The sequence below is a fragment of the Manacus vitellinus genome, unplaced genomic scaffold (genome assembly GCF_001715985.3).
Source record: "Manacus vitellinus isolate BGI_N305 unplaced genomic scaffold, ASM171598v3 scaffold_0_pilon, whole genome shotgun sequence".
NCBI classification, from domain to species: domain Eukaryota; kingdom Metazoa; phylum Chordata; class Aves; order Passeriformes; family Pipridae; genus Manacus; species Manacus vitellinus.
The window spans coordinates 21,883,402-21,907,349 of NW_021938789.1; the positions used below are offsets into that span (position 1 = coordinate 21,883,402).

General features: G+C 41.0%; 1 protein-coding gene across 5 annotated transcripts in view; it reads left to right on the forward strand.

Moving 5' to 3' along the window:
• The window catches only part of PDGFRA (platelet derived growth factor receptor alpha), a 37,001-nt gene extending 18,431 nt beyond the window's left edge, over positions 1–18,570 (forward strand). For all 5 annotated transcript variants that reach the window (XM_018069219.2, XM_018069234.2, XM_018069211.2 and 2 more), the window contains 14 exons: positions 628–821; positions 1,281–1,375; positions 1,486–1,618; positions 5,671–5,775; positions 6,454–6,564; positions 6,910–7,063; positions 8,178–8,344; positions 9,470–9,585; positions 10,158–10,280; positions 10,891–11,002; positions 12,896–12,995; positions 13,113–13,218; positions 13,929–14,164; positions 15,188–18,570. In XM_018069219.2, the coding sequence (XP_017924708.2) occupies positions 628–821; positions 1,281–1,375; positions 1,486–1,618; positions 5,671–5,775; positions 6,454–6,564; positions 6,910–7,063; positions 8,178–8,344; positions 9,470–9,585; positions 10,158–10,280; positions 10,891–11,002; positions 12,896–12,995; positions 13,113–13,218; positions 13,929–14,164; positions 15,188–15,335 (1,900 nt within the window). In that variant the 3' untranslated portion in view covers positions 15,336–18,570. The remainder of the gene's footprint in view (positions 1–627; positions 822–1,280; positions 1,376–1,485; positions 1,619–5,670; positions 5,776–6,453; positions 6,565–6,909; positions 7,064–8,177; positions 8,345–9,469; positions 9,586–10,157; positions 10,281–10,890; positions 11,003–12,895; positions 12,996–13,112; positions 13,219–13,928; positions 14,165–15,187) is intronic.
• The last annotated feature ends 5,378 nt before the right edge of the window (positions 18,571–23,948 follow it).

Consider the following 23,948-nt stretch of genomic DNA (forward strand, 5'->3'; position numbering starts at 1 on the left):
GTGCTTCTAAGTTTTCACTTGTGATTATTCCCCCCTAATTATAATTTTCATCGTCAAAGTGTTTTAAAAACATGGAGTAATTACTTCCATTTTTGCCAGTTCCAGGTTGGCTCTTTCTGTGTTTACTGCAAAGCTGCTTTCTCCCTGTAGTATTACCCAACAGGGAGGGGGAGACCATGCATGGAAGAAGGCTAGGAGGCCTTGGCACTTCCGAGCTGTGTTCTGCTCTCATTTTACTAAAACCTCTTAGTGCCTAATGGGGATGGTTGTCTTCCTAGCCCTGTCCCCAGGAGCCTTGTACAGCACTAAGGATTCTGGGAAAAATAGGGATCCATCCAGTACCATAACTCCATGGGATACACAGTGACACCAAGGTCAATCTCTACCAAACCTACTGGGCTGCACTGTTGGGCCCTCCAGTCAGAAGCAGTAATGAGAATCAGAAGGATAATTATTATGAGGGAACAAAGATGCAGGCTTTCTATAGAGGCAGTCTTAACAATTTCTATCTTTTAAAAGGATTGCTGTTAGCAGAAATTTGCAGGGAAAGGTAATTCTTGTTCTGTTCACTCTTATTTATCTGTGCCTACAACCAATGCTCATTTCCCCCATTATTCTTCTCTGCAGGTGCAGCAATGACACCTCATGGACCCTTTTGACTAACAACATCTCTGATATACACATGGAAGCCCACCTGGATGAGAAAAATGTGGTGGAAAGCCAGGTGACCTTCCAGAAGGTAGAGGAAACCCTGGCTGTGCGATGTGTGGCCAGGAATGACCTTGGTGCCGTTACTCGAGAACTGAAGCTTGTGGCTCCTAGTGAGTTTGCTTTTTCCTTCTATGAAATTATAGCAGTCAGTTTGACCCCACTCTAACACACCCCCAGTTCAATCTTAATGGATAAAAGTATGAATTGTTGTAGATAATTAATTAAAATGGATTTTTTCTTCCACCCTGAGACATCTGAGGATGAGGCATTTTACAGGTCTTTATGGTGCATCTGTTTTTTGCTTATTATGTGGTTCCATGATTCATTTTACCATTTTACTGCCACTGGCTATCGGGACATTCTTCTAGACAATCTGTATTTGATTTTGAAATAGGAAGGCAGAGCAGCTCTGGGCTTGGAAAGACTTTACAGTCACCAGCCTCAGGAACTGCTCCTACCACTTCCGCAGGACATAGGAACTGCGATGACAGGCGAGGTGGATGTCTTATGTGTGTGTCATGTTCCTCACGGCTCAGGAGGAAAATACTGTCTGTCTTTTTACTCCACAGCCTTACGATCAGAGCTAACGGTGGCTGCTGCAGTCCTAGTGCTGTTAGTGATTGTGATAATTTCACTGATTGTCCTAGTCATCATATGGAAACAGGTAATGTAGAAAAGCATTTCAGTTTGGATGCTGAGCCCTGCTGGGTTTTGATCTTCTCTGAAGTCAAGCACAGGACTAATTGTTGGGTCTGCATTCAATGTGCTCTGCAGAAGCCAAGGTACGAGATTAGATGGAGAGTCATTGAGTCTATCAGTCCTGATGGCCACGAATACATTTATGTGGACCCAATGCAACTGCCCTATGACTCCAGATGGGAGTTTCCTCGAGATGGGTTAGTGCTTGGTAAGTTTTGTCTAAGGGACTAACCTCATTATTCTCTAGGGATAAAGACAATTAAGGACAACTCTGAGGTCTGTGTTACTGGGATTTACAGTGGAAGTTATGGTCACAAAGTTCAGAGTGTCTCTGTGCCTGTCTGTTCTCCTCAGTTCTCCTTCCTCATCCTCTTCTTCTCCTACAGTGGCATCAGCCCTGAAGTTCTTGTGTTAGTGTCTCCTGTGCCTCAATTCCATCTCTCTCTCAATGTGTAGTGCCCACCTCCATGCAGTTTAGGGGGATGCTCTCAGCATTAATTGCCCTCTTCAACACTCATGCTAATACATCCAGAAGAAAAACATCAGTATTTTTTGTTTGCAACACATTTATATGCTTATGTACAGAGGCCAAGGGAAATCTGCAAGTAGTTATGTAGTTTTATTAAAAATATTTTTAAAATTATTAATCCATGCCAAGCATATATCAATAACTGCATATTTTTGTGGCTACTGTCCTTCTTCCTTCTCCTTCTTCCTTCTCCTTCTTCTTTCTTGCTTTGTTATTTCTCATTGGAATTCATGCAGAATTCAGTCATAATTACTTCTTCGAGGCTGGCCCAATGCGTCTTTTATATCAATTGAAAATGTTATGATTATAGAAAATTTTAATGTTCTATACAGATAGTGCTTTAAACATACAAGGCTTCCCTCCCTTGAAGGTATCTCTGCACCAAGTTGCATCACAAAATAGAGGGGAAGAAGATGAAATATGTTTTTTGTTTGATATATTTTAAGAAATGTGCTCCCCTGGTGTAGTTCTTCCCCGTTACAGAGAAACAGTTGATGTTAATTCTTGAAAGAAGCAGCACAAAAATTTCTGGTTCAGGAACAATATCCTTTAATTAAATTCGTGTTGCTAATTGAACACTAGAGGAGGGTGGATATTTAATGGAATTATTTTATTACAACCCAGACTTTAATTATATGCCTAAATAGGATTTGTCAGATTTGAGTTGGTAAAGACCACCACTGTGACTTTGTTTCCCTCTGACTCATGAGCACCAGCCTGCTTCAATGCCTTCTTGTTTACAAGTATATTCAGGATAGTCAGTGCTCTAAAAATCAATGCTACATATCCTTTTAGTAATCTGGATTGCACAAGCTTTCTTCTTGACACAGTTCACATTTATACCTGCTGACAGTTTTGCCATATTAAATACTTGCTGATGGGGGGGACCCTCTTTTGTTTCTGTGGCTGATAATCTTGTTTTGTGCGGGTTTTCTCTTATCTGAGTGGGAGATGACAGCAAAGCTATTACACCTTTAGCTCAGGGAGGCTCTGAAGCAGGTTACAAACCCATTTTGCCTCAGCCAGATGAGCATTTCCCATCCTAACTGTGTAAGCCAGCTGGCATTTATTTGTTTTTTCTAGCCAATAGTGCCTGGAGTGCAGTGCTGTGTTAAACGCCAACTTTGAATGTTGACTGGATGAAGCTTGAATTGATGAATTTGGGTTACATTGCAAATTTCCCTTTGCAATCACTGTTCCACAGTGTATGTAGTGCACTGCTGTTTGAAGCTTTCAGCAGCCAGTGCAAGCCTAGGAGATGCATAACAGAAAGAACAATGCAGTAATGCCATGAGCTGCTTGAACACCACTGCCTTCTCCTGGATCTGCTGAGAAATGTCAAGGTTCCAGCAGGACCTGTACCTCCTCCTCTGGCTGATACAGCAGAGAGCAGGGCCTTTTGAGAGTCCTAGTTCTGTTGCTCAGGAACCTGGGGTGGCTGTAGAGAGATGGCAGAATTGCTCTCATCACTTCCCAGCAAGCCACTCATTTTTCCTGTTGACTTTGTTAAAATGAAATGCTGGTCTGACACAGAATCAGACCTATGCCCATTTGCAAAAGGCAAGTTAAGATTCAAGTCACACGAAACTTAGAGATGTCATACCTAATTCCTCATGAGTCTAGAAACTGACTTAGATTGTAAAGCTTGGCACTTGTTTGGCTTTTGATATAGGCCAAGAGACTTAACGATTTAATTTGAGGTGGGCTGATCATCCCAGTTCAATTTTAGCCAGAGGCATCCGGTTGAGATGGCTGGATCTGGAACAAATTCACAGACTTCACCTTTGAATTTGTGTCCTCTGAGCAGAAAAGCAGCACTTCTTTCGGCAGTGACAGCAGATAAGCTCTATGAATTGGTAGAGAGGCTGAAATAGCTGCTGTTCCTCCACTAGTTTGAAGGGTCTTGAGCTGCTGCTGTGTCTGCACAGTCCCTCTGTGGTGGCAAAGCAGATCACAGCTGTGCATGTATACTGAGAAAAGTAAACACATGCTATAATTTTGGGCTTCACTGAAGCAGTCATCAAGAATGTGATGGCATTACAGATGCTTCCAGTTCTTGAGCTCCCACCATGTTCCAAATTTCCAATGTAAAAGATACGGGGCTTGGGCTACATCTGCAGAGAGGGTTGAAAAGGGGAAATAGCAGTGATGACTCCCTACCACTTAGGAAGTGCTCTCACTGTCTCCACGTGCACTCCGGCCCAGGAGAGGTGATGAAGAGGGAGATATGTGCCTTGTGCTCAGCTAACAATATGGTTTGGGGAGGAATTGGCTTGTGAAGACAAGAAGATCAAGGAGCATCAACAAATACCATCACATTCTGAAGGGCTGCATCCTGCCATATGGCTCCCAGACCTTCAGTCTGAAAAGTTTCAGGGGCCAGATTTCAGACTCAGGTGTTTTGAATTAGTCTGAAATTTAGTGGGAAGCTTTCTCACATCCTGATTTGGAAGGATAACCTTTGGAGCACAGGAATGTTGAAATCACATAGTTTCTGTGGGCATGACAAACTACACTGTCATAATCTTGGAGAGGTTTGTCTGTGTTAACTCAGATAAGCATTCTTAAACCATTTTTTATGCTTGTTAATGATGCAAATATCTTTTGGCTGGAAATTCTCTTTTAAAAATGTGTGTACAATAAAAGTGGGGGTTGCAGCTAGAGGATAACAGAAACATGGCATTGCGTGCCAGATAACGCTTTTCAGAAGTGTAGAAGATGACAACTTCAAACCACAAATGAATATCAAAGACAAAATGCTGTGTATCTCTGAAGTAGAAGTCACTACTTATTCTTTCTGTGCTGAAAGTTAAAAAGTAACATAAAATTAAAAAGAGAGTTTGTCAGGCATACGATAATATCCTGGCATCTGTACCTCATATACAGGTTTGTTCACTGAGTAAGTGTTGCCTTGACAAACTTGGTCTTCAATGTAGAAGCTATGAAATATAGTGTTTTACAGTATGTTTATTCATATTTCTCTAAAATCTCAATCAACCTGTACACAATTCTTCTGCAGGCTGTATCTGTATTAGAAGACAGGATATGATAATCTAAAATGTTTGTCTAAATTGATTAGTGAGAAAAGCGTGTATAAACATTAGCTGTTTCCTTACAACACTTGGAAATTTGCAATACAATTTATTCCAGCAGATGAAACACAGTCGTACATTAAATTTCAGGGAAGTTTCCCCTCATACGTGTTCAACATGCATTTCAGCTTCTTGCAGATCTGAAATGGCCCTGCCTGTCTGTTTCTGAATGTGCTGTTGATGTGCTTTAGTCTGTCTTACTGCTTAGATGCATCCAGCCTTATATAATAGACCAAAACTACAGCTGAGGGACCCAATTCAGATTTTTAAGTCAGGAACATGACTGTATTGTATTCAGGTGCTGACTGAGGCAAAGAGGTCAACTTAAGTCTAGGACAATTAGAGAGGATAAAGTGAAGATGACAGGGCACAGGAACAGATGAATTTGAATGAGTTGAGCTTCCAGGTGCAGGTGTGCTACTGATATTTGCTTTCTTGTTCTTAAGAATTGTACTTAATGACAGCATTTTAGATCTGCTTTTCCTGCTTAACAACAACATCAATAACAATAATACCAGTGATCTGGTTGTGGGAATCTGTTCTTTCCACACAAGAATCAACTCATAGAGGAATGACAGAAGGAAATGAGCTGAATTGCTGTTCCTTTCCGAAATAAATAGTGCTCTCCCTTATATTCAGGTCGAATCCTTGGTTCTGGTGCATTTGGAAAAGTAGTTGAAGGGACTGCATATGGATTGAGTCGTTCGCAACCAGTGATGAAAGTAGCCGTGAAAATGCTGAAACGTAAGTTGTTGGAGTTCCATTTCCCAAGCTAGGGGATGGGCAAGGTAGGGCACGTTCCACAGGGCTATTCGAAACTTCCTTTTGTATAAATTAATTCTTCTTATCTGAAGTAGAAAATGAGTGGTGGAATGACTGAAATTTAAAATTATACTTTAGGCTGCTTTATGACATTTCAAGACAGAAAGTACCCAGGCTTCTGAAAACATCCAAAGTTTGGGTTTAGCTGAGCAGCCACAATAACTCAGCAAATATTGAAAAAGATAAAATAACCATGAATGTTTGTGAACAAATGAGAGCTACACAACAAAGGAGAAGCAGGCAAGCCTTGTGTAAGAATCTTAAGTTCACTGAAGATTTTCTAGTTCATGAAAGCTGAGAATCTGATGCAGTGATTCTGGAGGAATCACGGGAATCTTGCTTGTGTTGAAATGAGCAGCTTGTGGAGTGCCTCTGTGCCACTGTACCACTGGAGAGGGAAAAATAGGCTGGATCAGCTATTGAAGGTGCATCAAGTGAGTCCTTTGTTAATTATTTGTGACTCCTCTCCAAATCTTAAGACACATATCAAGTAAAGGATATAGTCTTCTCCAAGAAACCATGCTAGCAGTGCTCCAATGAGGCAAGCAAGGAGAAATCATTTGTTATTTGAAAAAGGCAATTTCTGTGTTTTTTCAACAGCTACAGCTAGATCCAGTGAAAAACAGGCACTCATGTCTGAACTGAAGATAATGACACATCTTGGCCCCCACCTGAATATTGTGAATCTGCTTGGAGCTTGTACAAAATCAGGTGGGTTTGGCTGACAAAATAAAGGTTTTTACAAAATCAGGTAAGTTTGGCTGACAAAGGTTTGCTGTAGGGTCATCATTCACTGTTTAACAAGCGTACAGATTTCACGTAAAGGATTTAACAATAAATATAAACAAATATAGGTTTCACAAACCTGATTGTTATTTGGTAATAGTTGCAGTCATAACTTAGTAGATAAAATTTATTAACTCACAATAATTTTTATGTTTTATAGTCTATTTTCGACTATTTTTGGAGCCTTTTTTGTTTGTTTCTGTAGAGTTTTCTGGGTTTGTTTTTCAAAGACCCCACTCATCGATGCATAATTATGCTTTATTTTAACAGGTCCTATTTACATAATTACTGAATACTGCTTTTATGGTGATTTGGTGAACTACCTGCATAAGAACAGGGACAATTTCCTGAACCGACACCCAGAGAAGCCAAAGAAAGATCTGGATATCTTTGGGATGAACCCAGCTGATGAAAGCACAAGAAGGTGTGAAAAAAAGGAAAAAAAAAAGCGACTTGAGACTTAAGGAAATGTCATTACTAACACTCCATTTCTCTCATCCACTGGTTTAAAGTTCTCCCTATTTTTTCTCATTAGACTTTTATTTATCAAGTTTCTTAGGTCTGGAAAGGTTTTAACACTTTTTGTTCAGTCTCTCTGACATGTGTCCTAGTTTCATGTTTCCTGCATGTAGAGATGCCTGCAGTCCAAGGACCACTGTGGGTTCTCCACGAACATTCTGACATCCCAAATAAGACTTTCATTAATAAATCACAGCCCAGTGTTCGTTTTTTTTTTCTCTCTGTAAAAAAACCTATCTCTATCCACTCAAGTTTAAAAGTAAAGTGCATCTACCTGTTTCCTTGTTTCCCTTCTTGGGGAATTTCCACTGTCTAAAACTCCTTCCCTTCTACCAGCCTGGCAGAGCTTGTTCTACAAGCTCAAGTACTCTCCTTTATCTACCAATGGCTTAGCCAGTCTCAATAGCTTCCTTATTGTCACTGTACACCCCACAGCTTTTTCCAGATGATGGTGAAGGAAGCTTGTCATCATTCGTTCAGCAACAATGCAGTGCCATAAAATTAGCCAGGATTTAGAAGGTGGAGAGATATTCATTCCAAAAATGACTCAGATGAATAGATCAACTGACTTGGTAGCTGTGTACAAACAGGACTATGCATCTGGACATGGGTTTGTTCAGCAAGACTGGATTTGATGCAAACTGTCTGGGTGGATAAATGACATTTATAATTTGGAATACCTTGAACTAAAAGCCATAGGTAGTGATACTTGAACTCAGTGGGATTTTGGGAATTAAGGCAATACATGTTTACATACCTGACTATTGAAAAAAGCTTGTGTTTAACTACAGTGATGCACAGTAACATGTACTAATAAGTGATGGTTGTATTACATACATGATACATGGCTATGTTGTAATACATGATCTTTATCTATTCCCTATCAAGAAGCCAGTTCTTATATCTTACAGCAATACAATTGTACACCATAAAAGAACTATTAGATATGCAGGATGCTGTGGCAGGGAAGTCACCTGGGAAGTACTAGCTGATACACCTATATTTTTTTCCAATTTCAGTTATGTGATATTATCATTTGAAAACACTGGAGAATACATGGACATGAAACAAGCTGATACCACTCAGTATGTGCCTATGCTGGAAAGAAAGGAGGGATCTAAATACTCTGATATTCAGAGATCTGTGTATGATAGACCTGCTTCATATAAGAAAAAATCCATGTCAGGTAATGTAGAACTGTCTCTTCTGCATATATCATTAATATAAATGCATATTGCATAAACACATATCTTATTTTGGCCTTCTAAATAGATGTAAACTGCTCAGCTCTGTTCAGCAAGTGTGTGAGCATGAGGTATAAGCTAAAAGCTTATGCTTTTATTCTTTCGTTATGCTCTGGGGATAGGAGTGCATGTTGCTGGAGCAGAAGGGGTCCAGTTGTGTATTTGCTTCTGTTCTGAATGCTCTGCAATAGGGCTGTAGGTACCTCTGGAGGCAGTGATTTTGTCACTGTAGTTTGCAAGATTTTGAGCAATAGCAATGGTCAATAATAATAGTAATTTATATTGCTCTGTTTCCACTTACATTTCACATTAACTGACACTTAAACAAACACAGAACACTCCTAAACACTTTCCTGGATTATGTAATGAATATAATGAATACATCTCATTCCCCACCGCTGTTCTCAGAAACCAAATATGCTTTGCTTTAAAAATTGGCACCGTCACTTCTGCCTCTAGGCCTCGGAAACTGAATCACATCCAGTCCCAGATTTACACAGCAGACTAATGTACCCATGTTGTTCTCTAGGACAGTCAGGGTAAATGAATCACTGAATTTTGACTGGTTTTTTGCTGATATCTTTCATAAAAGAAATAAGAACTATTACCATAGAATTTCTGAACCTTTTTGTTGGTATTGGATTAGTCCCAGTGAATACTTGCTGGGAAACATAACAGCGTTCAGCAAAAGTAAACAGATAATAATGTACATGCATGCACAAAAAACTAATGAAGGCAAGACCTCTAAATGAATGTTTTGTACTACACACCGAGTAAACAACCTGTGTAACATTACAGTGAGCCTTTTTAACTTCACTTTTTCCCAGGGGAAAAAATTACAGACAGGAGAAAACTCAAACCCTTTATTTAATACTCCATGTTTTTAAGAATGCAGCATGTGCTAGTGACTGATGAAGACATTAAAAGTGGTTAGTTATTACGAAAAGACTGTTTTGGTCATGGTACTCTGCTAAAATCATCAGCTCAGAATCATGATAGGTAGGGGAAGATGGATGATACTTTCACACTCCACAGCACAAACACGTTTTTCCTCTTCTTTTCAATAGAATCAGAAGTCAAAAACCTTCTTTCGGATGATGGCTCAGAGGGACTCAGCCTGCTGGATTTGCTGAGCTTCACCTACCAAGTTGCACGAGGAATGGAATTCTTGGCTTCTAAAAATGTAAGTAAGTAAAAAAGTAAGTAAAATGGAAGAAAGCGTAAAAATGTCTTTTTCTCTAACTATGGGTTTCAATTTATATTTTGAAGACTTGACACAATATAATATTCTTTTTGGAAGTGTAGACAGATTTCTCATTTACCTGGAAACAGAGATCACCATGGTGGGAAAAACCAAAGCAGAAATCAGTCCTCTTCTCCTGCTGCAGCCTGTGACATTAGTGGAGTCAGTGTCAGAGATGGTGGAGAATCAAGGCAGGGTCTGGGTGAAGGGTCTGTACAGCCACAGACCAGCATGGTCAGAAGCATAGACATGTCATTAGTACAGGATGGGTAGAATGGGAAAGGATGGCATCACTTTGGTCTCCTCCCCACTACAGTCTATCTGCATAACACCTCACCAGTTCTGTGGGCCAGTGCCTCCCTGTCCCTATCCTCAAGGAATACAGGCACTTGTTCAGTAGAAGGTCTTGTTAAGACTGTGCCCAGATCAACCCCTTCTCAGGGATCTTTGTAAGGGAAATGGTCCTCATGGAATTAGCATGTCCTTGAACAACTTTATTTCTCCCCATACAGTGTGTGCACCGTGACTTGGCAGCTCGTAATGTCCTCCTGGCTCAAGGAAAAATTGTGAAGATCTGTGACTTTGGGCTGGCTAGAGACATCATGCATGATTCCAATTATGTCTCCAAGGGCAGCGTATGTACTTAATCAGTAAAGCTCTGCTTTAACTGAAATGAAAAGTGTCAGTTTTAAATGCTGTTTCATGTTCTTGCCATTCAGTGTTGCTTACACTAATTGACCATTGGGATGAATGCTCCTCAGAACAATTTTTCTTCAGTTCATTAATTCCTGTAAATTTTCTAACTCTGTTTTAAAGCCAAAAAGTACTTGGCCGCATTCAGTACTTCACAGTACTTTTTTAAACTGGCAAGTTTTGTGACTGCATAAATTATTAAGGAACTGATAGTATGATATGGAAAGAGTAGTGACATATCAAACAATGACATGTCAGATCTAGTTCAGCAGTGCTGGATTTTGTATCATTCCTTTAATCAGCCTGGTCATTTGCTAGTGATAAAATGAATACAGTTATGTCTTAATTAGTTTTTGTGGGGAGCAGCTAGTAACATTGCTTATAAACCTGGTATCTCTGTGTTAAATGACATGAAAAATAAACCCTAGTCAGGTTAACACAACTTTTCTTATAGAGAGAGGTTATTCCTGGCTATCAAATAACATTTGGAATGGTAAGCATTTCTTTAATGACTAATCTGTGTGGTTTGGGATTTCTTTCTTTTTGTTATAGACTTTCCTCCCAGTAAAATGGATGGCACCTGAAAGCATTTTTGACAACCTATACACAACATTAAGTGATGTCTGGTCTTATGGCATTCTGCTGTGGGAAATATTTTCTCTTGGTATGCACAGTGAATTTTTTCCTATGCTTAGTGATTAATATTTTTCAGTTCAAACTGTCCTACACGAAGTATTTAAAATTCTACAGTAAAAATGCACGTGTGAAATCCACCATTAGTTGTCCTTCTATATGGGGTTTCAGATTCCAGTGTAAAGTGAAATGTCCATACTCTCCCAAAGTTCTATTTGGTTTTTTTGGTTTTTTTGTTTTTTTTTTTTTTTTTACTTTTTTTTTTATTTTTTTGTTTTGTTTTTTTTTGTTTGTTTGTTTTTGTTGTGGGGTTTTTTTTGGGGGGGGTGGGTTTTTTTTTGTTTGTTTGATTTTTTGCAAGATACTTTTTTTACTTTTTCTAGAAAATTGAAAAACTGATTGAAAATCTTTTGTGCAAAAGTATTGATGCGATGTACCAGGACTGATTTTCTAACTAATATGAGAAGCAACATGTTTCTCCCTTGCTGTGGGGTACCTGGGCTGCAGCCCAGCTTAGTGGCTGGTTTGAAACAGTCTCTTCATATGTTTCACAAGAGCATGTCTTAGTCCCATTATGGAATGAAAATAAATGTCAGTCTTCTGGGACACTGATTTCTCATTTCCAGATCAGCACTGTTCACACAGTTGGTTTATGGCAGTGTAAAGTGGTTATGACAATATACAGCAGTTACGGACAACGTACAGTTCCCGTCTGGGAACAGCCTGGCTCTTTCCTCAGCCTCATTAATTAGCCCCATGGACAGGTGACTGGCCTGCTTCAGCAAGTGTGCGTTGCCCAGATTTACTGTCAGCAGAATTAATTGTGCCTGTATGGTAACTACTGCTGCCTCTTAGCAACCCCAAGCCTAATGTTATTTTCTAGAATAAGTTGTCACATAGCTGCTTCTCAGAAAACAACAGTTGCACCACTGTTTATGGTATCTCTGTAATATGTAATCTCTGGGCATCATAGGATCCCGTTAATATCCATTCTCCGGAATACCTGTGAGGCATGTGAGTGCCATTGCTCAGGAACTGAAGCACACCTATACTTCACTGCCCTGTAAAGAAGGTTCTGAAGCCCAGTTTTAGGTGAAAATCCTTCTTTTGAAAGGGCTGAGGTTTCTGGGGTAATATTATAGTATGGCTCCTCTGTCTGAGAAAGTTTTCTTTCTTGGAAAGCAAAATATATCCTCAGCAGTGTTTGTTAACGAGGTCAATTTCGACATCTTGCTACCATGCTGACTTCTGCTCGAATGACCCTTTTTTCACTTCAGCATCAGCCGAGCATGAGTGCAATGATTCCTGTGTGCTGCAGCCCCAAATTATCAGCTAACTGTGTCAGCTCAGGGGCCAAGTCCAAACTTTTGAACAATCCATGCACCTGACATGTTAGCTGTTGTTCTAAAGCCAGCTGCCCAGGTGGGACCACTCGGGTATAGAGAGGACTTACTCACACTGAGGCTTCACCCTCAAAGCCAGGATGGGGTGTGTAACTCAGGCCATGTCACTCTCAGCTGTCATACAGGTGCCAAAGGCAATAATACCAAACAGAGCAAGTGTATTGGCTAAGATCTCACAGAAATTCAGTGGCAAGGCAGAGTCATGGCCTCAGATATGCCAAATGATGGCTGATGACAGGGATCATCTGATCTCTGTAGCCAATACATTCTATAAACGCTTCAAAGATATTTTTTTCTAAGTAGTACCTACTTCAATCTTTCCTAGCCAATGTTTCACACTGGGACTTAATGTCATCAAAACGGTAGTTCTGAAGTGAAACACTGACTGAGAAAGAACCATTTTGATGCCATGTCAATTTATGGCATTAGCACTCTTTGACATGAACAACAAGACAGTATTTGGGAACTTTGCATGGATAGTCAAGTACAGAGGAGTACTTTTAATTCTCTTTTATCTGCAGGTGGCACACCATATCCTGGCATGATGGTCGATTCTACTTTCTACAACAAGATCAAGAGTGGATACCGAATGGCCAAACCTGACCATGCTACCAATGAAGTGTATGTGTGCACTTGGCTTTTCCACACCTGGCCAGCCTCCAGACTTGGCTTTAGTTTCTGTTTGGTTACTCATGTTCCTTTACTAGTTGGATAAAGTGGTTTCCATCTAATCTGCAGGTATGAGATCATGGTGAAGTGCTGGAACAGTGAACCAGAGAAAAGACCTTCTTTCTACCATTTGAGTGAAATTGTGGAGAACTTGTTGCCTGGAGAGTACAAAAAGGTTTGTTCTTTGTAATTTTCTCTGTGTTTTGTCTATTCTGTTCCAGAGGGAATTATAAGTGTTGTTCCAGCGACAAGAGCCATTAGCACTGAACTGGCACATCCTAACCTACATGAATTACGTGATTAGGATGGGGACACTGTATGTTCGGTTTCTTCATTCAAGCTTACTGAGAGAAGCAGTTCTGCAGTACTGGCTGGGAAGCAGAATTCTCCATTCTTAATGAAATCCTACCAACTCAATTTTTCTACTGGAGAATTGGTTTTATATATTTTCTTGGGATTTTCTAGGCAGTAAAATAATTCTAAAAAAGGGACTACTTGCCCCATGTGTATAAGCTCCCTGTCTCTGTCTTTGTACCCTTACATCATCAAGTTTTCCCCCACACTTCTGATAGCTCTGGGCATGCTCTTCCTGCCCCATCATTCAGTGTTTCATTTTCCCACCTACCTTAACTCTCTTCTCCCTCTCCCTACCCTTCTTTCACATTTACTAGTCTGCTTTGTGCTACCACATTTGCTCTTGCATCATCCAAAACTTACGTGTCACTTCTCCCTTCAAAGTAATTGAAGATGCTGGGCTTCTCCATCCAGTGTCAATGGCTCATAGGGCAGAATATTTGCTGGGCTAACAAATCACAGGTGCCTATCTGAAGAAAGGCAGCCTCAGTGAATAGCTACTAATGAGGGGTTTGAAATGAATATTTTCAGAGCTACGAGAAGATTCACTTGGACTTCCTGAAAAGTGATCACCCAGCTGTCACACGCATGAGAGGGGACTGTGACAATGCTTACATTGGTGTCACCTACAAGAATGAAGACAAGCTAAAGGACAGGGAGAGTGGTTTTGATGAGCAGAGGCTGAGTGCTGACAGTGGATACATCATCCCCCTGCCTGACATTGACCCCGTTTCTGAAGATGAGCTTGGCAAAAGAAACAGACACAGGTAGGTGCAGTTTACAGACCCTGTAGCCCATAGTCATCATTTGGGGTCATGTTTGGCAATCTCCACTAACATTCTTCAGCGTCCTACTCTGCAGATCGTTTTCTTAGCTCTGTTGAAAACACCTTTTGGAGGAGTCCCATGTAAATATGGTAGTATGACTGGCCACAGTGTTTTCAATGGGAAAAATGTAATTTTCCTCTGGCAACATGATCGCCATGGGAAGGGGACTGCTAGTAGGGTGCTCCCGTGTGTCTCCGGACTCCCTTACTAGCTTGGCCAAGCCACAGTGGCTGTCTTGTGGCTCTGTGGGTATATTTTGCAACACATCTTGCCTCCGCAGCTGAACATATTGGAGCTTCATATGAGCTCTCAAAGGATTGATTTGTTCTGCATGAGACCAGTTCAAAAATTTGGGAGAAGTTTTGAGTATCTTCTATGGTATAGTTTTCTGTGACAGCAGGGTATCCAGGACTTTTTAGTTCTCTCTTGTCAGTTTGCATGACAAATTCCACTACAACACAACACTGTGATCCTAACTGTGAATGGCCAAGATTTAATTCAGCACTTAATTCATAGTTTATAGAATTACCAACCTAGAAGCTTTTTTTTTAAATATATTTTTATGCAATATTCAAGAGGGGGAAGAATGAAGTCTCTAAGAAGAACTATCCAGATTAGGATCTATTACATCTCTCTGTTATTCCTATCTTAATCTCTGTTATTGCTATCTTATTTTCACCTGACCTCCCTAGATTTACCTAAGCGACCTATTGTCACAGCATTATCATAAAACTGTTTCTCTAGCAAGTCTCTGACTGAAAGTGTTTGGAGGAACATATGAACAACTGCTCCTTTGAATTCCAAGGTGTTTCACTAATGATATACAAGATATGTCATGACCTAAGAAGCTGGTGGTCATAGTCACTTAAGATTGCACCATGGGTCAGAAAGCATCTGGGAGGTAGTGTTCGGTTCTGCCACATTTGCTGCATATCTTATCTCTGAGATATTTGTCTCTTCCAGTTCACAGACATCTGAAGAAAGTGCCATTGAGACCGGTTCCAGTAGCTCTACTTTCATCAAGAGAGAGGATGAGACCATTGAGGACATTGACATGATGGATGACATTGGAATTGACTCCTCAGACCTGGTGGAGGACAGTTTCCTGTAACCCCATGGACGTCTTCCAGCTGTGCATAGGGGGAAGCTTGCCTTGTCATCTACAGACTTCTGCTCCACAGAGAAAACCACTTTATTGAAACATCAAGGATGTAAAGAGGAGGTGGATTTGTACAGAGGAACTTCCAGTAATGAGCAGAGGAATCAGCCTGAGTATGAATGAAAGAGACATGTTGAAGATGGATTTTTTTAGTGTTGCTTCTTGCAGTACTTCAGTGGCATCTCAGTTTTGTTTGCCATTCGAACTGGTAGGGGGACGAAGGGAAAGGCCACAAACAGACCAGTTTTGTGTTTCAAGGGCATTCATATGACTTTGATGGATCAAATTTCCACTGCAGCAATATTTCACCATTGTAATTATGTAAATAACTGTCTACTCAAGGACCTTTTGGGGTGCACATTGAACATATGTCATGGATTTTAGAAGACATCACTCAAGAATTTTGTGTACTTCCTCTCTCAATTTCAATGTCAGCTGCTGTTGAACTACCATGTGAATTAAAGAACGTGCGAAAACCACTTTTGGACCAAAAAGGTCTAAAACCATGAGGGACTGACTGGTACTACAAAACATGTTACTTTTAACCGTTAATGCAAGTAAAGGGGAGTAACAATCATAATAATAATAATGATAATAATAATAATTAAAAGTCAGTCTATAATAGGTGTTAGAAACCTAGTAAGTCTTTATTAACTCTAGAAGGTAGCTGTTTTCAAGATAATACTACTACTGTTTTCAGTAACACTAAATGTATATTTTACTATTCATTGTCCTTCAGTAAAAGCACAGTTTCAAAAAGCTTTTTGAAGTGCAGGGGAGAAAATTATCACCTGAAAATTATTATGAGACAATTTCTTTTTTTTAATCTATACAGTATGGTAATTGTTCTGATTAGCTAAAACTACTTTAACATGGAGAAAAAAGTTAAGATTTTGTTTTCTTTCATAAGCTGAGTAGCTTTTCTAATCACATGTACTAGAGGCATTTAATTGTCCTCTGATTGAAGTTCTAAGAATTTAAATTGAAAAAAATTATATCAGCTTTTCAAGATTCTGGAGAATAGAAGATTATGATAAACCACCAGCAATATCCCATTATTAATGTTTCAGGGGTACTCAAAAGAAATCTTATCCTGGGGTTAGCTGTGAAGAATTTATTTGATATTTGAACTAAGATATCTCTCCTAGCCTGGAACTCGAGGTAAATAAGCAGAAATAATTCTGCAGCAAATATTCTTTTCTTAGTTTTCAGGTTTAAACAGGAACAGAAAGCTCTCTTATTTTTGCAGACTGTAACTACAAAAGGTAATTACTTCCAAGAGTGTATTTTGGAGGAACATGTATGAAAACGAGCCTGTTCTCAGCCTGCAATTGTTGTTTTTTGACACCACTTATATGAACAAAGTATTATGATTACTGCTATCACTGTACAACGTGTTATTGAGTTATGATGCCTTGGAAGACTTACATGTGAAAAAAGGTACCTCACTGCAAAAGGCCCCAACCTTTCAAACTTCGCCTTAATTCAGTGTGAGGAGCACCTCCTAGGATGTGCCCAGCCTCTGTCATGACATAACCAATGCAAATGCAGTGTAAACTCATTCCTGTCTTGCAGTATTTTCCTAGGAAGTGTGAAAGACGGACCAGCAGCGACTGACAGAACATGCTGCATGTTAAACTACAGTTAAACTTCGAATGGCTCTGTGAAAAGCTCCACAAGTTCCCTTGGTTTCACTTGTTGTGGACAGTTGTGGGTTAAATGAAAGCAAATGTAATATTGCCAATGTTACAGGGTGGAATGCCACACGAGCAAATAATTCTGAGTATGGGTTTCAAACTGTCACCAGGCTGAGGTCATGTACAAACTACAGCAGATGTGAAAACAGGACCTGAAGCAAGCCCCTACATTTTCAATCCTGATAGAAACTGACAATCAGAAAGAACTGTGAATGATGGTGCATTCTCTGTTTCTTGTATTCAACAGATCAGGACCAAGTGTCTTCCTGGGAGCCATGCTTTAGGCAAACACGTCACTGAGCTCTGTATGGAGACAACTGTGAAACACAAGACTCTTGATATAGCCAGAACTGGTGAGATGATATAAGGTCTCCCTCCAGTTACAAACTACAAATTGAGGAAACGCAAATTGTCTGTGGACATCCCAGATATCTGAATGGCCAATTGAGACCACATGTGCCTTAATTTGCATGTGTAGTCATTATATCTGCACATTCAAATTAGGCAAGCAATTTCACCTGCATTTTTGCACATGGCCTAGTGTTCTTCGGGGTTTGAAAATCAGCCCTAGCACATTTTATTATATCAATTACTGGAATCTAAGGACATTTTCATGCAGTCTTGCCTTTTCCCCACCAGTTTCATTCTGTATCTCACAGCGCATCTCAGGCTAGACTCAGATGGTGGATATGAACCAGAGCTGGCTCACTTTCTGGTCCATGGTAATGTTAGTTCTCCATCTTGTAATGGGTATTGTGAAGATGAACTGCATCTGTGGCAGGGGTCTAGTCAAAGCCAGCTCACTGCAGGCTTGGAATCAGATGAGCTGACCTGGAAACTGGAATGAGAAGCAGAGGAAGATAAGGAATTTACTAGAGAGAAAGAAGTGTGAGAGGATGAATTGTTTGATTTTACAATATTATGAGTATTATAGACATTTTTTTTTTATGGCTTAATTTTTGAGAAGCCGCTGGAGAGATATTTCCAAAACTTCTTCTACAGTAATTGTATAACGACAATCAGTGTTAGCCTATGAAATGTAGCTTTTCATTTGGAATGGCCAACCAATTCCTTTATGGCGTGGTCTGAAACTTGTACAAAATGGTCCTATTACATGATGAAGGACGTGAGATATGGTGATGTTATACATCAATATGTATATAAGTATTTTTATATAGACTTCTAGAATACTGCCAAAACATTTATGACAGCTATATCACTGCCTTTGTTTATATTTTTTTTACTGTGATATATTCCACAGGCACGTTAACTGTTGCACTTTGAATGTCCAAAAGTTATATTTTAGAATAATAAAAAAGGAAGTGTTTCCAAAATGATGGCTGTTGTGAAATGTTTGAAGAAGGTAAACTGGCCTGAGTGATGGTAGGCACAAAATGTATTTCAAAAATGCCCCTGTTGATATTTTGTCTTTGAAAAACTCTTGTAAATTAAGATCTCTATATTTCAATAAATGATATATAATTTAAGGATATGTGAGGGGTCTATACTCACTTATTGAAAAATGGTTATAAAGAATCAGTGTTGCTCAGAGTTTTTTCCTTTAAGAGGTTTTTGGTTAATTGAATTCTCTGCAAAGCCATCAGCCAGCAATAACAAGCAGGTCTTTGAGCCCTTCCAGCAGGCATAGTGGGGAAGTGCTGGCAGCAAATGACCTGGGTAGCAAGTGACATCTATAGCGAGTCATGTTTTCTCCCAAATCACAGCAGGTGTGATGCTCCAGTGACTGCTGCCTAGAGCAGAATATGTGCCCTGAGATGGGCACTGGGTTCCCCACACAAGATGAAATCCTTTTTGGCCTCGGCACCAGGTGTGCTGAAGGGTTTGATGCCTACTGGTCTGCGCACACTCAGGAAAGGCCTCTGGCTGCAGGGTTTTTTAAACCTATGCTGAACTCACTTCCTTTATGAATCAAACAAGATTTGTCCTATGGTTCTGTGCTCCCACAGTAATAAATTTTACACAGTGGATGTAACTGAATGTAAATTTGAGAAGATTTGTAAGATTTCAACCTGAAATCAGAGTTAAACTTGACAGCTGCACTTCCTGCACTGGCTACACTTCCTGTATGGTTTGCCAGTGGGAGCCAGGCAAGGCTGACTGTGGGAAAGCCCTGTGAACTTTCTGTTCATCGGGTGGTCACTGTTCTTAGAACATGCTGGGAAGTGAACGCTCCATCTTACCTCTTCCCCTCCTTCACCACTTCCTCACAAAGGAAAACCCCTCCTCATTCAAATGGGGTGCAGCATCCTTGGCCCTTGCCTTAGGTAAGGGTTAGAGTAGGTTGTCTCTCCTTTGTGTCTTGCTGAAGAGGAGCCTTTATCTTGTAACACTGCATGGTAACACAACACTTCCTGCCACCCTGGGGAGTCGGGAAAGAGTCATGGCAGTGCTTGTGACCTTACATCCTGCTCAGCTGTGCACCTGCTCTTCCTGAAGTTCAGCCGCTGTGTGAAACATGAGGACTGATGTATTCATTTTTCCTGCTATGTGGGGTAAAGGGTGGGGGTACTGAAATCTCTCCCTGTGCAAGAGAGTATAGAGGTACTCTCTGGGTACAAACCTTAGATTCAGTTCTCCATCCCCTTCTTCCCCTTTATGGAGTTGGGTGCATTCTCCCATGTGTAGGATATGGTTGCGTATGTGACTGTGAGCATGTCTGTCCATGCTGGGGAGCATGGATAGTGAGTTTCTCGCTCTCTTATTGAAGTAGATTAGTTTTGGACAAAAGCTTAGCCCTTGCTCCACTGATAATCCCAGACTGGCTGGCTGACAGGAGTCCCACTCATCATTTTGACCCCTGTCTCAATGCCTCTGCAGGTATTTGGCTGGAAATGTGTCAAGGGAGTGCACTGGCACATGGCAGAGGCAGTCTGCATGGGAGAGTGGAGCTGGGTAACAGCAGCACTGTGTCTGGAGTAGCAGAGAAGGGTGGGCTTCTGGCTAGAATGTGAAGGGAAAAGTAAGGAATGGCTTTCCACATGGGCCCTGTGCAGGAGACCTTAGTTTATGCAGGTAAAAAGACCTTTGGCTAAGCTTCTGGATTGCTATGAATGGTGCAAAAGGGAAGCAGCAGGTTGACCAGCCAGAGACAAGTCATCCAGCCACCTTGAGATGCTCCCAGTAGCTCTGGAAACCTGAGGCACAGTGCCTTTGCAACTGTCTCAGCAGAATGGTTGTAATCCATCAACTTATCCCCATTGTTAGAGGTTTTGTGGTATGAGAACTATTTTCTGGCATAATCCCCAGGAAAGATGAGAGGGAAACAAAGGAAAGCCTTCGTGGGCTCAAAAACAAAGAAGAAAGTCATCCTATGGACCTGGGCTACCTCATCAAGCAGAGTCCATACTCCATAGGAGTCACATCACTGATGCCTACAGCAAGATAAAGGGTTGGGTTAGGGTTAGGGCTTGTCCATCTGACCCTGTCTCTGTCCTGCACCCCTCGGCACAGCCAGCTTGTGTGAGACTAAAACATAGTGGGTGGTAGAGGAGGCACCATCCCCTTCCCCTGCTAGCATTGATGTTCAATGCTTTTCAAAAGGAAAACTCATCTAATTTCCAACCCCAATTCATTCCCATCCAAACAACTGGAGGTAAGAATTAAGGACACTTTTAAAGTTCCAAAGTTTCCTTTCATTTGTTAATAATACGTTTACTGAAATAAAAAGCCAAATTTTTCTTTTCTGAGTTGGCCACAAGATGGAAGCATCAGACAAAAATATGTGAAATCATTCTTTTCCTCATCCTTTTTCTGGTTTTGGTTCCACAGCAGCACATGTGTACTGCCACTGTGGAGGCAGAGCAACTGGAGCTCTTAAAGCAATAGGAAGTACATACGGTGTCCATAAGCTCCAACTGTTTTATTTGGAAGAACCTATTGTGATAACCATAGTTTTCCATAGGATGACTGGCAACTGCCTTGCTATCCCTGATGACACTGAAGGACATTCTGCATTTTGCCTCAAAAAACTTAATTCTTGTAGAGAGAGAGAGGGAGGGATTTAGGATAAAACACGACTTTAAATATGGTGAAGAGTGAGACCTTAGATATCCCAAACTCAGCTGAGACTGTCTGTCTCTCTGCATTTATTCTTTTGTTGCTTTAGTGTTGTGCTGGTGTTAGATGAGAAGCCAGAAGCAGTCCTGAGCTGAGGGCTGGATTCATGTACCTTCATGACATTAAAAAAAAATAGTTGGAACCATTCTAACATAGGTACCAAGGCCCCCAAACTCTAACTACAAGGAGGCATGTGGGTTTGAGGGTTAGCTTGAGTTTTTAAGCTATTTCAAGTCCTGTAGCAATCTGATAGATCATACATTGCTGTATGCACGTTGCCATGAGTTCTGCTGTGCTCTGCCAGCAGGAGCATCGCCTGCTTCATCATTTCTCCATAGAAGTGATGCAAGATTTGTAAGAAAGGGGATATAATTAGACCACCTGATAAATTTGAAAAAAAACCAAAAAGCAACTCAGGTCAGGTGTTGAGGTAGGGCTTCGTAACTAAAAACTGGGTTGTGTTTTCCAGCTCTACTAATTAGCCTCATAAAATCCATCTCTGCATATTATTTCTGTGTGGCTGAGACAACAGCCCTTGTGTTGCCAGCAGAACCACGCGCCGGCTGATATCTGAGTCTTGAAAAAGCCTATTAGAGGCAGTTCTAAGCTTTGAAATTGGAGCCACCTTATCAGAGGTAAGGCAAGCACGAGTGTGTTCCCAGAGACAACGCTGTAAAAAAGTGGGTCCCACCAGCAAGTGTATTTGGGTGTAATAGTGTTTAAACCAAGTGCATTTGTGATCTTGTTGATTGAGTGCTTTTAAAGGTAGAGTTTTGCTTTGCTCATGACCTATTTGACATGCAAAATGATGGGTGCTTTGGTAGGTAAAAATGCTCCTATATTGATGTGGGAAAGATGTCAACGCTCTGAAGCTAATCTTCAATTATAAAAAAAAAGATAATCTACTGTTGTCATTTAACCTGGCATGCTGTATGACATAAACAGAGGGTTTTCCCAAATCAATTCCTATTTGAATCAGAACCTGTCATCTAAAAAAAAAAAGCAGTCTTTTCTCATCTTTGTGAATCCTTGTGTAAATATCAGGTTTTGCAGCTGCTCACATATGAGGCAAGTGTTATTAGTTCAACACTCTGGGCATGCACCAAACCAAGACTTATATCTTCACATTGTTTGCTCAGAGCAGCTCAGAAACCCAGTTAGATATCATTTCTAGTCTAATGGGCTGGATGAGCAGGAGAGTGAGATTACATCAGCATGTTTTAAACACTTTCAGTGTAGTTCCTGGTGTCTGCCTGTGGCAGTTCTGGTTATGTGCATGCAATACTCTGGTGCTCTGCATATGAAATGGGAATTCCTCTGGCTGGAAGTTGGTGGAGGTGGACTGGCCTGAAGAAGGAAAGATGCCTGTAGGCAAAAAGAAATGTTATAACTTTTCCATCCAGTAAGAAAATATAGGTGAATTTAGTTAAATGTGTTTTCCCAATCTGTCCCAAGATTTCCTGTGCTTCTCTGATCTGTGTCTCCCCACTGGATGACCCAGGGAGATTGCTCTGAGCAGAGCAGGAGGTTTGCCACTGCCAACCCCTCCAGGGCTTCAGTCAGGGCTACTTGCACTTGGCTTTTATGTATGAAAAATCAGGAAAGTATAGAGGACCATTCATTCCATTTCCAACTACTGTAGCAACATGGAGATTTGAGACACTGCTTTTGGCTGCAAGCAGAGGGGACTCTCCATGCTCTGTTACAGCTGTGGGCTGGGCAGGAGATGCTATCTCTGACTGTAAGGCTTGGCACAAGTAGTGAGACACTGTTGGGACATGAGACATTCTGCTTTTTCTGCTGTCTTGCTAAGACTTGCATTTGACTTGGCCCTTTTTCCTCACACCCACACTTTTCATCTTCCCCCCTGCAGAAGTGGGCTGAGAGCTCTGCTGCATCTCTGACCCGCGTCAGAATAGGACACCACCAGCCACTGCCAAAGGCCAGGGTCAAAGGGATCCAGTGCTGCTCCTAGCTGCTCTTGAGAGCCTGCATAGCTAATGCATTTCCACAGCTCCTCTCTGGATCCTCGGCTGCTCCCCTGGCAGTGAGAAACCCTGAGAACTAAATACCGTGAAAAAGCGTTGTTGAAAATGTTGAAGAGAAACTGTATTTTGAGAGAAAATGCATTTGAAAATGTCAGCATAATGTAAAAGAAGATGGAAAAAAATGGTGAGAATATATGTTACTTTACTGTCAAAAACTGAGCAGCCCAAACCTGTCCTGAGCTGCCAAAAATTAAAAATTTTTTTTGGCTCAAATATTTTGGTATTCAAATTTTCTCCTGAAAATGCAATTTTTGCTATGGAGTAAAAAGCAAGCTCTTAGGTTTTTTTGATCCTGTTGAAATCTGCTTTTACCTCCTTGCTGAAAAGGACTCACCCTTTCCATCCCATGTGCTGAGGCTGAGATTGAGATGATACAGGGACCTTTCATAGGAAGATCTGTTAGAAGTTCCCTTGCAACTCGAACATAGTATTTATCGGGATTCCTTATCCTGGCAGGTTCCAAATGGATGCTGGGAGAGGGTAGGGCATGAGAGCTGCCCTTGCCAGATGTTGCTCAGGCTGTGGGGTAAGGGATGCCCAAGCAAGAAAGATGCATTTTGTTCCCTTGCTCTGCCCTGTGGCAGTTGGCTCTGGGACCCCGTGAGGGCCCTCTCTCCTGAGAGTGTTCCTGAGGCAAGGGCTCACATGTGGGAGTGAGAACACAGCGATGGTTCTGTGAGGGCACAGGTCTGCCCACCTGCTGGCCTACTGCCTGCCCATGGGACTTCACCTTTGTGTCCCAG